This window comes from Molothrus aeneus, chromosome 16 (assembly GCF_037042795.1).
Source record: "Molothrus aeneus isolate 106 chromosome 16, BPBGC_Maene_1.0, whole genome shotgun sequence".
NCBI lineage: Eukaryota > Metazoa > Chordata > Aves > Passeriformes > Icteridae > Molothrus > Molothrus aeneus.
The window spans coordinates 687,118-702,459 of NC_089661.1; the positions used below are offsets into that span (position 1 = coordinate 687,118).

Genomic DNA, 15,342 nt, shown 5'->3' on the forward strand with positions numbered 1-15,342 from the left:
AAGCCATGGGGGGAACCTGCTGCCTGTGCACTTGCTGGGAGAGGAATTGGCTGCAGTGGCAAATCACCTCCTCTGGCCTGGCAGCCTGCTCCCAGACCAACCCCCTGCTCCCACCAGTGCCGAGGGCAGCTCTCCAGTTGACTTCGATGAGAGCTGGCCTTCAGTTAACCCAGCAAAGCAAGAAGGTTGGAAAAGCCATCTGGAAGGAAACATCACTACAAAATTGTCCAGATTGGTGTTTCTTAGAGACTCTCCATTGTATCTTCTCCCTCTAATTTACTTAAACTGTGGGCATCCAGTAATCCCAGCCCTTGGCAGTGTACAAACTGCCTGGCTGCATGGTCATGAACAGCCTTGTGTCCTCAGGGGTGACTAGAAAGGACCACAGTCTTCTGCTAGCAGAATTCCATCTCTGCTTGCATGGCAGTAATGGCACCAGCTGGCTCTGAGCCAGCCAATCCCAGACCTGGTACAAATATTTGTATTTCAGCCTGGAGAAAAAGGTATGTTTCCATTTTCAGTCAAACCAAAGAAAGATGGGATCGAAATCCCTGTGATAGCTTGGGTGCACTGATAATCCATGCTGAGTGCTCAGCCTAGACTGCTGACCCCACCACAGGCTCTTCCCCTTTGTTAGGCATCAAGAAATCTGAACCCCCTGGTGAAACCTGGCAGCACGGGGTCCCACCGTGCAGGCCCATCCACCTCTCTCTTCCCATGCTTCTTCCTGGTCAGGGTGTACTGGGCACCATCACCTCACTGTGGTTTCTCACTTGGTGCTTGCAACAGCCAAGGTGGCAGGACCAGGCAGGTCCTGTGAGAGGATAAATTGGGAATGGCCAGGGGCTGTCTGCCAGCCTGGGAGGGGGATCCACAGTCATGTTTTACAGGCATAACAGGGGGACCTTGGAATAGTCTCCCTCCCTTGGTTCTGTGCCCAAACACCTATGGTAATTGGGGCTGTTCTACTGAATGTCACCCAGGGACCTATTCTTGAAAGATACCATAGAATCATGGAACCACAGATTGGTTTGGATTGGAAGGGACCTTAAAGCTCATTTTGTTCCACCCCCTGCCACAGGCGGGAACACCTTCCACTGTCCCAGGTAGCTCCAAGCTTTGTCCAACCCAGCCTTGGGCATTTCCAGGGATCCAGGGGCAGCCACAGCTTCTGTGGGCACCCTGTCCCAGGGCCTCACCACACATCCAGATACATGGATCTATAATCAGCAGTTCATTTCCCACGTCCTTTAAGATAAATTTAGCAGACTTTGGCACCTGGTTCCAGTTTGATGGTGACATTGCAGGGCAAACCTTTACAAGAGTGACAATCCAGCATGGACTTCATCTCTGCCGTGCTCTTGAACAGAAACCTCCATCCATGACCTGCTGAGCTTTGCATCAGTGGATGGCATCAGGCCAGGTTTGTTCTTAATACAGATCATTTACTGAGTGTGCTGCTTGTGGAGGAGCAGGAACAGCAGGGGAGAGGAGTAAGGAATATCAGAGCACTTTGGGCCTAACACCTCCCAGTACTCTGTCCCACCACATCACTTGCCTGTGAACAACAGCACACACTCTAATCCTTTCCAGGACACTTCACCTTTCTTTGCCTCCTTCTCTATGCAGTGTGGCCAGGTGCTCAGTGGGATGGATTTCAACGACCTGGCACCCAGTGCATTTACTTTCCAATGTTGAGGCATTTTTGGGAACTAGCTGTGTTAAGGGAAACCACCGGGAGTCACGTTAGCTGATACCAGCATGGTGACAGGTCCTGTTCAGCTGCAAGCAGGAGCATGACATTGGTCTGTTGTGGTTTGGCTGTGGCTGGATCCACACAGGGCTTTTGTGGAGAGAGGAATCTGGCTGGGTCCAGAGCAATGTGCACAGCTATTCCTGCCACAGCAAACAGCACCTTGATGGAGGAGCTGAGCAGCCAGGCCCAACCTGAGATGTCCTGGGGGCTGGGACAAGTGGGAGGTAGGGAAATGATGAATGAGAGGCTGGACATGTGCTCGCAGCCCAGAAAGTCAGCTGTGTCCTGGGCTACATCTTCAGCTCTGCAGAGCTGCCTCCAGATCTTGGGTCCTTGGCATAAGGACATGGAGCTGCTGGAACAGCTCCAGAGGAGGCCCCAGAGATGCTATTAAGGCTGGACCCCCTCTGCTTTGGAGCCAGGGTGGGAGAGCTGGGGAGGTTCACAGAGAGAAGGCTCTGGGGAAACCTCAGAGCCCCTTCCAGGGCTTAAAGCAGGTCCAGGAGAGCTGGAGAGGGACTGGGGGCAAGGGATGGAGGGACCGGACAAGGGATAGAGGGGATATTGGGAATTAGGAATTGTTCCCTGGCAGGGTGGGCAGGCCCTGGCACAGGGTGCCCAGAGCAGCTGGGGCTGCCCCTGGATCCCTGGCAGTGCCCAAGGCCAGGTTGGACAAGGGGGCTTGGAGCAGCCTGGGACAGTGGGAGGTGACCCTGGACATGGCAAGGGGTGGAAGGAGGTGATCTTGCAGGTTCCTTCCAACCCAAATCATTCTGTGAGTCTGTGAAGTCAAGGACTGCAATCCATCCATTTAAAAACTATCGAAGAAAGAAGAGCAGAATCATATTTTGTTGCTATCTTCATGTGCAGATCAAATTAAACTACTTCAGGACAAGCACATTTGCATCTTCAAATGTTCTTTGAAGCCTGAGACAGCAAAGTGCACACTCAGCTTTGAGCATGTGGTTTATGATCTATGGCATTAAGCTTGGGCTTGAGGGAATACTGATATTAAAACATTATCTTAACATATTAACTGTTGCCTTTTTCTTTTTTCTTCCCACCAAAAAATGCAATTTTATACATATAGTATAAACATTCATAAAGGATTTTTGGTTTCAAAAGAAGGTATCTTCCAAAACTCTTGAGTTAGAATAAACTTGTAGATAGTCACTGGTTTGTTTCTATGTTTTGGTTTTTCAATGAGAGTGAGTTTGGTTAAAAAACCACTCTGGTTTGCTTTTCCTTTTCAAGTGGAAATAAAATAAAATAATGCACTACTGCTTCCTCATGAATTTGTATCTTTGTATTCCCAGTTCCTGTTTTCACATTTTAGAAGAGGACTTCCCTGTGTCCCAGGAATTTTCTTGGGATGGAAAGAGCTGTTTCCTGCCTGGTCAGTACATGGGTTTGGAGAACCTCAAGCCAAAAAATCCTAGACACACCAAAGTCATCCGGAGCTTTCTGATGGTGCTAGTGTTACTGTGACTCTCATCTCCTCCAGACCAAGTGTCCTTGTGGTTGGGAAATTGCAGCCTTGCTCTAAGATCTGTGCTGCCCAGCCTGGTTCCACATGGGAAGTGGTTTTGCCCACAGTGCCCAAAGCAGACCAGTGTGGTTTCCCAGGGAAGACTGGGATCCTCAGCAAAGGCTCCTGGACACGAGCCTCAGGCCAAAGGGGTTTTGCTCAGCAGAGCTGCATCTTCTGTGGGCATCTGGGCAGGGGATGGAAAGTGTGGGCACCCTGCAGCCCCTTGATTCACCAGCATGAACCCATCACACCACCTTGCAATTACACAGCAACGCTATTCATGAGCTTCAGGGGTGAACAGTCCCTGGCACTGCACAGGGGGGAACAGAGTTCCTACAGATAGAGAACTAACCAGCTGAGTAATTGCATGTGCTGGGACAGACCTGGAACTTCCACGCTGTTCTGGATGGCTGGGATGGGTCTCGCTCGTGTTCTCACCTCCTGTTTGAGGGGAGAAAGATTTCACTGCCTTCAGTAGGGCAGGCTCAGAGCATCTCATCTCTGTGGCCATTGCAGCAGCTCCTCAGCCACCCCCTACAACCAGAACTGAGGAGAGAAGAAGTGTCCCAGGCAAAAAAAAAAAAAAAAAAAAAAAAAAAAAAAAAAAAGAAAAAAGAAAAAAGAAAAAAACAAAGAGGTGAGGAGAAAAGAAAAAGGAAAAACCCCTCAAAACAAATTAAAAAAACCCCAAACAAAATACTCCCATGTCTCAGACTCAGAGAGCAAACTTTGGGAAGCACAAACTTGGATTCATGTCTGATAAACTGAGCAACTCCCTTTGGACAGGAGGAAAGCAAATCAGATACTTCAGAATTGATGCCAACAAGCTCCTGATTTTGGGTAGAAAAGTCAGTGTCACAATTTGGGTTTATTTCTATGAATTCATACAATGTGGGCAGAATACCACTGAGGCACGGCTCCTCTGGCAATGGAAATGAACACATTCCCATTAAGCTGCATGGAGGTACTCTGGATTTCCCCTGCTGTGATTCTGGACCTGGGCCTACCTCCAAGAGAAGGGAGAAGACCTGTTTGTCCACTCAGACAGGTTCATACTTTGTTTCACTGTGCCCAGGAGCAAAACCCAAATTGATCTGCATTTTTGTGCTGTTAGTGATGGAAGGACAATGACAGACAAAAAACCCTCCAAAAGTACAAACTATTCTGCAGCATCATCTTTTGGTGCTCCACAGCACCTGGAAGAGTAAAATGTCAGCTGCCTCCAAGGGAAGCTGGGAAATGCATCCTCCTGCGGGGTCAACTGCTGCCCTCAAACCCTGCCTCTTCCCACCTCCCTGAGGAGCACTGCTCACACCCACCCCAGCCTGGATGGGATTTTTAAGGACACACATCTCCAGGATGTGGGATTGTCCAGGGACAGTCGGTACCAAACCCAGGGATGGTGTGTGCAGGGTGTTGGGGTGGTGTCAGTGCATCCAGTGGGACCCAGGCAGGGACAGAGCCTCTGTGCTGGGGCACTCGTGGGACCACAGCCCACACTCCTGGGATCAGTCCTGGGCCCCTCCTGACAGGAAAGACATGGAGGGGCTGGGGCATGTCCAGGGAAGGGAACAGAGCTGGGGAAGGGTCTGAAGCACCAGGAGGGGCTGAGGGAGCTGGGAAAGGGGCTCAGCCTGGAGAAAAGGAGGCTCAGGGGGACCTTGTGGCTCTGCACAGCTCCTGACAGGAGGGGACAGCCGGGGGGGTCGGGCTATGCTCCCAGGGAACAAAGGACAAGAGGAGACAAGAGGAGGCCTCAAGTTGCAGCAAGGGAGTTTCAGATTGGATATTGGAAAAATTTCCTCCTGGAAAGAGTGGTCAGGCACTGGCACAGGCTGCCCAGGGGAGTAGTGGAGTCACCACCCTTGGAGAGAGAGATTGAAAAGCCGTGTGGATGTGGCATATGGGATCATGGGTTAGTGGCAGCTTTGGCAGTGCTGGATTTAATGGTTGGACTCATGATCTTAGAGCCATTGTCCAACCTGGATGAGTCCCTGATTCCATGATAGCAGTGCAGAGGGTTTAGCCAGCACTGAAGGTGCTCACCTGGGTTCAGGTGGGTATATGGCACAAAGGTGAGGTGCACGTACAGGTACAGGTGTGTCTGTGCCTGGATAGTGGCAGTGCCCATGTCTGGCAGGGCTGGGGACACAGGGACTGCAGGGACAGTGGTGTCTGTGCCAGGTGACACAGCTCTGTGCAGCTACAGTGTCCCAGCCCTCCAGGATTCTCTCCTGCTTTGCTCATTAAATACTGGAGAAAAGAGATGCTACAAGCTTCCATGGCAGGAGACAGCAGTGCTGAGCTCATGTGCTTTGGGGATTCTCCTCCCCAGCCTGTGCCATGGTGCACGTGCCAGAGCGAGTGCCAGGTCCCTGTGGAGAAAACCCTTTCACCGACCCTCTGCACCAGTGCAAGGAGACCCACAGGGCTGACTCTGAATCCTCGTGCTGCCAGGGCTTAGTGCCCCTCACCCAACACCTTGTCACACCACCTCAAAGAGCCACCATGGCTCCCAAAGCCCCAGCACCAAGATGGCAGCCTTAAAAACTGCCACAGACAGAGCCTGCTGCCTTGTCCTTGACTGTGGGGAAGGGCAGGAGAGTGTCTGAAGGCTCAGCGACCTGTTCAGAAAGAAAACATTGGTATGTGACCATGAAACCATCGAGGGAGAGAAGGAAAATAGGAAAAGAGACAACCACCTTGCAAGTGCCATTCTTCAAGGAATGCTGTACAGTAGGGGCCACAAAGAGGATGAAGGGTCAGGAGCACCTCCTTATGAGGAGAGACTGAGGGGGCTGGGCCTGGTTAGTCTGGAGAAGAGAAGACTGAGAGAGGATCCCATCAATCCATAAAAATATCTCCAAGGCAGGTGCCAAGAAGATGGTGCCAGAGTTTTTTTAGTGGAGCTCAGCAACAGGAGAAGGAATAATGACCACAAACAAAAACACATGAAGTTCCACCTCAACAGTAGGAAGAAGTTGTTTCCAAGGAGGGTGGCAGAACACTGCAACAGCTGCCCAGGGAGGGTGTGGAGTTTCCCCTCTCTCAAGACATTCAAAACCCACCTGGACACATTCCTGTGTCACCTGCTCCAAGTGACCCTGCCTGGGCAGGGGTTTGGACTGCATGATCTCCAGAGGTCCCTCCCAACCCCAAATCTTGTGTCATTCTGTGAGGAGTGTGTTGCATCAGGACATCACACATCCCAAGTCCCTGGCTGTGGGGCTTCCCACAAAAAAGCTGCACAACTCCTGCTCTTCCCACTTTGCATCGAACTCTGCTCCTACCAGGCCCCAGCTCCTTCTCTCTTCCTCTCCCCAGCAAGAGGAGGAGGTCCCACACTGTCCCCTGCAGCCAAGTGATCAAAGCTGCTGCATGGCCAGAGCAGCTCCTGCAGAAAAGCTCTGCAGGGCCAGCAAGGCTCTTGCACAGGCAGAGCTCTGCACAGGGGGTGGGCAGCAGCTCCAGCTGCAGACATTGTCCCAGGAGCAGCACCTGGCTTTGGGTCATGGCTCTGTCTCTCTTGATGGAACTGGACTTCTAGGAAGGGAGAACAAATTCTTAAAGAAAAGGGAGGACTTTTTCCCTTCTGGGGTCAAATAAAAGGGCATAAGGAGTTGCGCGGCTCCATGCTGAGGAGCATCAGGGACACAGATGTAGCTTTCTGTACATAGCCCTGATCTAACACTGAATTCACTCTGTGACTTTCAAAAAGGCACTTAGTTTTCCACCAGCTGTGCCTTTCCTCTGCCTTGCCTCAGGCTCTGAGCATCAGTAGGTGACACATGTAAAGGGAAGGGCCACCCTGCAGCTCCTGCCAATTTGGGATGTCAGTGCCTGTGGATGCCCAATAATGACAAACACCATGGGAACCTCTGCACTCACCAACCCACTTCTTCCTTGACCTGGGAGAGTGGGGTTGGTTTTAACTCGAGGCAGAAGACAAGCAAAGGAGAGAGGAGATGGGAGAAGTGTCTTTTAAGAAGTTCCTTTGTCGCTCGCCTCCATGTCCCATGGCGGTGCCTGCACTGACGTCAGTGTGGTGCTGGTTGATTGGCACCAGCTGAGGGGCTGGCACAGGATCCTCCCCTCCACAGTGGCTCTGACGTGGGGCAGGAAGGGGTCGTGCTGGGATGTATTCCTGCCTGTGCCACACTGGTGCCTGCAAGGCGAGGAATGAGGAACCTCTGTGGAATGACAGCCAACCCTCATGGCTGCCCACAGAGCCCCTCCTGCACCCTGGCACCCAGTGGCAGGGGCTGCTGCCCAGCCCTGATCCCTCCGTGCCAGGGGAAGGACAGTGAGGCGGCTGCTGCAGGAGCATCAGCATCAGAAGCCTCGCCTTGCCAAGGGGTGCCAGACTGGCACCTTCCTCACAGAGTTTGTGCCAGCTGTGAAACAGCTGTGAGCTCTGGCCCCATCCCTGCTCCTCTCCAGGTGTTCTTCCATCAGTGGAGGCTGCAGAACCTGACTTAGGCATCCAGCCCTACAGCTCTGGGGTTTCACCAGCCCATGGAGGTGATGCCTTGGCATGCCCAACCTTATCTTGCTGCCTTACAGAGCAATGAATCCCAGAGGAGCATTTTTGACTAGTGCTTTGCTCCCACACATGTGATTTGTGTGTTAATGTAACACTGCACAGTGTGGGAAGCACCCCACTAAACACTCCTGGGAAAGAGAAGCCCAGCCCTTGGAATCAGAGCTGGTTTGGGAGATGGATGATGGAATGCTACGCACCCAGCCACAAGAAGGACAAGTGCTATGCAGTCAGCAGCAGTCTTTTTTACTATGGACCACAGGAGATCAGAAAAGTAACCTTGTTAACAGGAGACCTAGTGGCTAACAAAATGTCATGCTGTAGGACGGACTAGAGAAGCACAATCACCAGAACAAAACGGCACCCAGGGGGACAGGGAAGCCCAGGGGTTTGCAGGAGATGCTCTATAGCAAATCTCTAGTGTGGTATTGACACATCTGTGAGTGCAGGGGGCTGGCTGCATGTGTTCCTTTAGTCTTGGACACAAGGCAAAGGGTCTTCACCTTTACCCAACTCCAGTGGCTCTGGCACAATGATTATTGACTTTTTTCAGAATAAAAATAATAATATAATTTTGTTCCAAGAACTTTGTGCAAGAATCATTTCTCCAGGTGCAGTGAAAGGAGGGCAGATAGGAAAATGCCCTTCTCAGGGTTGTCCTTGTGGCTCCTGCCCTCTCCTCACTGACACCACAGCTCTCCCCAGCAATCCTCTGTGGCTTTGCCTTCAGTGAATCCCAAACAAGGTTTTTCAGAAAAAAAAGGGAAAAAAAAAGTATTGCTGCTTCTTCTTGTAATATTTTTCCTCTCTCTCTCTCCCCCCCCCGTTTCTCCTTAAAAATGTTTACTTTCAAAAATTCCATTCCTGCAGAGATTCCTCCTGAGCTCTGAGGTCTCTGGACTCCACCCTCCTCTTCTCCAGTCAGAAAAACTGAGTCTCGATGTCTCTTTGGTTAAAAAAAAAAAAATTAAAAAATAGCACAAACAAAGAACACACAACCCAGTGTGATCCCATTCCACCCCGCGGACGCCTGATGAGAGGGTGTCTGTGGAAGAAGGAAGCATCAGAGACGAGCTGTCTGCTCTGGAAGCCGAGGTCTCCGCTCCGTCCCGCCGCTCTCCTCTCTCATACGGTGGTCGCTGGCCCGTACTGGAGCACCAGAGGGGACGTCTCCTTGATGCGCACCAGGAACCGCCCCTCGGGCTGGCTGGTGTGGAGGGACAGAGGCAAGAAGTCATCGGGGAGCCACCGCTCGCTCTCGTTGGCAGCGAACACCAGCCCGAAGTGCTCCAGCTGCTCCTCGCCGTAGCAGACGGCGGCTGAGGCGCCCAGCACGTCCCGTGCGATGCCGTTCATCTCCAGCACCACCAGCTTCACCACCTCACTGGCAGGCGTCTGGCTGGTGATGTGCAGCTGTGGAGAGAGAGATGGCACAGATGGAGAGATGGGAGAGATGGATGGTAAGGGGGAGGAATGAGGAGGAACAGGGGCCAGAGGCAGCGGACGGAGTGGAGGAATGGTGAGGGTGGAGGAACAGCTGCCCAGAGGTGCCTGTGAGCAGTGCTGCCCGTGGCCATGGGCACACCATGCCGAGGGAATGCCCAAGGGGTGCCCCTCCATGCCAGGGCCCAAACTTATGGACTACTCTCTGCCTCTACTCCTGTTTCCAAGCCCTTGCCACTCAACCCTTGCATGTGTCACCTACAGCTCTGCTGAGCCTGCCCCACTATCTCATCACCTGGAGTTGGAGAGGGACAGTCCCTGTCGTGCTCCTGATACCATGGAGGGATCTGTGTGAAGTCCCTCTCGTGAGCAGGGTCCAGACCCTCAGACCAGCTGGATCACAACAGCTCTGCCAAACTACAACTGAAACCTCTTTGGAACATGGCAATAAATTTCATCCCGTGCGCAAGCTTGGGGTTCTCCCACCAACAGCTACCCTTGCCCTCTGCTTCCCAGGGGACAGCCCTGTGAATCCCAAATCCTGTCAAGAAAATGAGCTCATCAGGGCCCTGGCTGCTAACGCCGGGAGCTTCAAAGGCTCCAGGGCAGGACATCCATCCTCACCCAGGCAAAGCAACATTTCCTTTGGCACATCTGTGAGGGCTTGCAGAGCGCCAGGAGTGCTGCCCCGGCAGGGTGGTCCCAGCCCTGGGCCCACGTGAGCACTGCTAGCCCTGAACAGCCATGGCAGGGCTCAGCCATTTACACCAGGAGAATATCGTAAAATGCTTTCAAGCAGGCGTGTCCAAAGCTTTGCAACTTCAAAAGCTACATGGGCAGCCCGCCAAGAACCTGAGGGCTGTGCTTCAGTTCCACAGAAATCTATGGGCATTCCTCAAATGGAAAATAATCCAGTGAGGCAGAGTTGTCTCTGCTAGGATGTCCCAGTTGGGTGCAGAGACACTGGCTAACAAATGTCCCCAGCAATAAACCAATCAGCCTGTTGGCACTGTTCTTCCTCTGCCATTCCTTTAGGGTTGCTTTCAACCCATACCAGTAATGATTTAATGATTTTCTGCTCCACCATCCTCTGTCCTGGGCACCAGGAATGTCTCGGAAAGGAAACTTCAACGGGGAAGCATCTCCGTGGCTGGGATCAAAGGAGGCCACAAAGCCAGAGGGGCACCTGCCCAAGATGTCCTGGGGGATGGTCCTCTATGGGGGACCCCACCGGGAGCAGGTGTGAGTGATCAGAGCTGGTGGGGTCAGCTCTTGGCAGCAAAGCCCTCATGGAAAGGAGTCAGGTCACACAGCTGCTCCAGCACAGTCTGAAGGAGCATGGAAAGAGCTCTGCCTGCTGCCCCAGCTGGAACTGGAGTGGGTTCTGCCACTGGAATTGCCAGAGGTTGGAGACAAAAAGCTCCTGCTCTCCCTTCCCTAATGAGGAAGGCTGGAGCAGAGACTACACACCCAGGATGGGGAGGCTGTTGGAGGAGCATGGCCAGGGCAGGGGTGACAGCTGAATTTTTGCCTGGAAGTATGAAGTGTTTGAACACACCATCACATAAGGATGTGGCAAGGACACTATCTTAAACAATGGATTCAGTTATTATATCAGTAGCTCGGATATATCAAGGAAGATTTGGATTTTTGCTAATACACTCATCTGCTATTTTGGCTTTTTCCCCCCTATTAGAACAGTCAGGTTTTCTTCTCTCTTTATTTTAAACAAAACTAAAAAAAAAAAAAAAACAAAAAAACCCAAGCCAAAATAAACCCCCAAAGAACACAAAATAACCCCCAAAGCAAACCAAAACAAAACAAACCCCAAAAAATAAAAAAAAAAAACAAAAAAAAACCCTCCAAAAGTGTCCTTTGCTCTGCCTGCCCACACTGGGTGGCACCAAGCTACTGTCACCTGCTGAACCACAGACCAAGAGATAAACTTCACCCCCACTGCCTTGTCCCCAAAATTCACTATGTATGGCCCTGGCTCATCCTTCTGCAGCAACAGCCATCGCTGTCCTACCAGGAGCCTCATCTACAGCAGGGACAGAGGGAGTCAGGGCAGGAGTGCTGCGGGTCTCCAGGGGACCTCACCCCTGGGATGGTGAAGGATGGGGAGGGCAGGGCCAGGTGTGGGGCACAGGAGCCCTGCCGCCTCTGTCCCCATCCTGCCAGCCCTGTCCCTCCGGGCACGGCAGAGCCGCTCTGCCACCCGTGACAGGCTCCGGTACCTTGACACTGGTCTCTTTGGAGAGTCCCGTTTCGTACTGAGGGCACACCCTCAAGGTGACAGAGCCCGGCTTCTTCCCTTGGTCGGCCAAGCCCCCAGGCTGCTCTGGCTGCTGCTCCGGCAAGTCCTGAGTCCACTCATCGGAGCCGCGGCGGCCCCGGCGGCGCTCGGGGCTGGGTGTGGAGCCAGGCCCCAGCCGGAGCGGCCCGCAGGGGCCCGTGCTCCTGCTCTCGGCCGGGGAGCTGTCCACGGAGCCGGGGCAGGACTTCCTCGGGGCAGGGCAGTGGGGCTTGGGGAAGTCCAGGCTGCTGGTCCGGACGCAGTACGCCTGTCGCTTCTCGGTGATGCGCAGCAGCTCGATCTGCCGGCTGGGCAGGACAAAGTCACTGTCATAGAGCTTGGCCGGTGGCCGGGGCTCCTCGGGCGGGGGCGGCACTGCGGGTGGGGTCTGGAGCTCGTGGCTCTGCAGGACGTCGGGGGCACTGTCCCGCAGGGTGCGGGCCGCCCTCCGGCTGCAGCACTCGGGCCCTGTGGTGGAGCACACCAGGTCCAGCTCCTTCGGGCTCTGCGCCCGGCTGGAGTCGTAGTCACTGTCGGTGGCCAGGAACACCTCCGAGGAGCCCTCCTCGTCCGACAGGCCGTGCGAGTCTGCCGGGGGGAGAGCAACAAAGAGCGGCTCAGCCTGAGTGTGGAATCCCCCGCTGAGGTGGAATCCAGGGAAGCCTCTGAGGTTCACCCCCTTGTGACACACCTGAGGTGCTCGCACGGCACAGGCAGGGCGGGTCTGCCCTGCGCGTCCAGGCTCCGGCCCTGCCGGCACCCTGGGCACAGCCACCCCGGACCCCCGAGCCCGGGCAGCCCCTGAGCCCCCAGGCAGGAGCTCGGGTCCCTACCGGAGTTGAGCTTGCGGCTGGTCTCTGGTGAGAGCACTGGCGATGGAAGGTAGTCAAGGTGGGACGAGGAGGATCGGGTTTTCTCCTTCGCTGCTCCCCCCGCCTCGCTGAGGAAGCCACTGAGAGAGATCCCACAGGAGGGCTGCTTGTAGCGGGCGTGCTGCAGGACATCCATGATCCAGCGCATCTCTCGCCAGATTTCCTCCATTTGCTGCCAACAGAGGAAATGGAGGAGCCCTTTCACACAGCAAACCACAGCAAGAAAGTCCCATGGCAAAACACAGAGTCTGTACACATACATCTCCCCAGTGCTCTGGGGGAATCCCTGAGCTGGGAAATGCAAAGAAAGTGCTCTCAGGCAGGAGGAGGATGCAGCTGCTGGTTCAGCAGGGGTGCTGGGGACAGGAGTAGTGTGAGATGCTCTTTCGCAAGTCCATCCTAAAATGCACTTGCAGACCTTCTTCTAGCAAAGAGAGCATGTGCACTTTGGGTGTCTCCTTGGGATTTTTAATGTGATCATTGCAGTAAGAAGTTGCTCGATAAAGCAACTGCAGCCTCGAGAAGAGGAGGCTCCAGGGACACCTCAGAGTCCCTTCCAGTGCCTAAAGGGGCTCCGGGGAGAGCTGGAGAGGGAACTGGGACAAGGGATGGAGGGATGGGACAAGGGCCTGTAGTGACAGGACAAGGGTGAATGGCTTCCCACTGCCAGGGGGCAGGATTAGATGGGATATTGGGAAGGAATTGTTCCATGTGAGGGGAGGCCCTGGCACAGGGTGCCCAGAGAAGCTGTGACTGCCCCTGGATCCCTGGAAGTGTGCAAGGCCAGGCTGGACATGGCTTGGAGCAACCAGGGAAAGTGGAAGGTGGAACTGGATGAGGTTTAACATCTGTTCCAACCCAAACCATTCAATGAATCTATGAAAGAGACCAGACTGCTGCTACCCATCAGCAACATCAGAGAAATCCCCCCAGGGCTACCAAGACCAGGGAACAGCCTGGGTGCAGATGCTGCTGCCTGAGTCCTGGCAGGTCAGGGGCACTGTCGAGCCTCCTCCCACCCCATACCTGGATGTAGTCCTGAACCTGCTGGTGCCTCTGCTTGGCAGTGGCAAGCTCGGCATCGGAGAAAGCCTCCCTGAGGCTCTGCTGGGACAGGAGTGACTCCAGCTCCAGCAGGGCGGACACCTGGCAGTACTGTGTGATGAACTCCCGGCTGTACGTGAAGAAGTGGACTGAGAGAGGAAACAAGAGAGGGGGGATGAAAAACATGAGGTCCCATGCTATGGATGCCCTACAGCCTCCTCCCTATCACCCAAGATGAGGAGGCAACACTGTCCATTAGTCCACTTGGACAGCCCTCAGTACATCCCTCCATGCCTCCTCCCCAGGGAGGGAGGGACCTCCAGGCACCCCACTGCCCAGCCCAGCTCTCAGGAGCCTCAGAGGACAAGGGGACCAGCAAAGTTGGGTTTTGGCATTCCCTCTCCTCACCCAGCTCAAAGATCTGCAGTGGCAGTGTAAGGAAGCCAGAGCGAGGGGTGTAGGGGTTGTTCTGGCCCGGAGCGGTGCAGACGTCGTCTGACGGAGGCAGCAGCAGCAGGAAGGAGACCTGATCCCCAAAGTCCAGCACCTCTTGGCTGTACAGACGGAAGTCTTTGGCCTGCAAGAAGATAGTGCAGGTAACAGCTGCACATATCACCTGGTGGGTCCTCTGCCCAGTCCTCATGCATGGAGTAGTCCTCAGGGACCACCTGCAGCCAGGGGACTCTGCACCTTCAGCACATAACCAGAGGCTCCTTGCTTCTGGCATAATCTGCATAATCTCATCACTTCTTCTCTAACTTTTCCTAAAAGTTTCAAAACTTCTGGTCAAAGTCACCACAGCAGGGTGTTGAAAATGTGCCACCAGAGATGGTTCAGCGATGAGCAGGGAGGTGCCCTCCCAGCTGCCCAGCCAGAAGCACATACCTGTCATTGGGGCTGCTGGGTTGCTTCCCAGCAGATACTTGGCATGATGGAAGAAAGTTTCTCCCCATGCGGTCTGGCCCCAGGGGCTGCACTCCAGCCCAGCACTGGCCAGGGATCAGCCTGCTTTGGAGGGGCAGAGTTGGGCTGGTCTCGTGCTGCCCAGGACCAAACAACTGGCAGCAGTAACAACCCAGATTTGCTCTTGTTGCTTTGGGGGTACAGCGTGGGAAGGACAAACAGCTCCTGTGGACACTGACCCTGGGCAGGGCAGACTCACCGCTCACCTTTTGTTTGCACAGCACTAAAATCTGGGTGCTCCAGCTTCACAAGGAGACCCAGACATGCAGCACCTGCTGCAACCACCAGCACTGTGCTCACAGCCCCATCCCCTCCCTCTGCCCAGACCTTGGCTCCTGCCTCTACCTCTTGCAGTGGGATGTTCACCAGGGTCATCAGTTCCTTGATGGCCACTTGGAGCTCCTGAAACAAGGGGTTCTGGGACCTGTCAGTCTCTGGCTCTGTGGGAACAGGCTCCTCCACGCTGGCCATCTTCTGCAGCCACTCCCACTCCTCTCTGCAGAAGGCCAGAGACAGACAGGTGAAGGAGGGAGCAGTTTGGGTGGACGTGGATACAATTTCTCTGAGAGGTGTGTTTGCTTGGCTGTTCCTCTCCCAGTCAGTGCAGCATCCCCAGAGGTTTGGGAGAGGTGGAGGTAGAGAGGGAACTTGGTTTGCTCTAGGCTAAATCAGAATCACAGAATATGCTGAGGTGGATGGGACCCACAAGGATTGTCGAGTTCAGCCCTGACCCCACCCAGGACACCCTAACAACCCCACCCTGTGCCTGAGAGCGCTGCACAGCAGGGATAGGAGGGAATATTACACTGCTGCTGAAGCAGGAGGTGATGGAAGCTGTTAGCCTGCGTGGGACACAGCAGCCTGGCTGGGACAGGGGGTCTCACCATCCCCTGCAAA

The 15,342-nt window shown here is 54.1% G+C and overlaps 1 protein-coding gene across 7 annotated transcripts in view; it reads right to left on the reverse strand.

Moving 5' to 3' along the window:
- Nucleotides 1-8,052: 8,052 nt before the first annotated feature.
- LOC136563496 (ankyrin repeat and fibronectin type-III domain-containing protein 1-like) overlaps nucleotides 8,053-15,342 on the reverse strand; it is a 239,083-nt gene continuing 231,793 nt past the window's right edge. For all 7 annotated transcript variants that reach the window (XM_066560904.1, XM_066560902.1, XM_066560901.1 and 4 more), the window contains 6 exons: nucleotides 14,791-14,941; nucleotides 13,891-14,059; nucleotides 13,465-13,631; nucleotides 12,400-12,610; nucleotides 11,508-12,154; nucleotides 8,053-9,240 (listed from right to left, as the gene is read on the reverse strand). In XM_066560904.1, coding sequence (XP_066417001.1) covers nucleotides 8,953-9,240; nucleotides 11,508-12,154; nucleotides 12,400-12,610; nucleotides 13,465-13,631; nucleotides 13,891-14,059; nucleotides 14,791-14,941 — 1,633 coding nt within the window. In that variant the 3' untranslated portion in view covers nucleotides 8,053-8,952. The remainder of the gene's footprint in view (nucleotides 9,241-11,507; nucleotides 12,155-12,399; nucleotides 12,611-13,464; nucleotides 13,632-13,890; nucleotides 14,060-14,790; nucleotides 14,942-15,342) is intronic.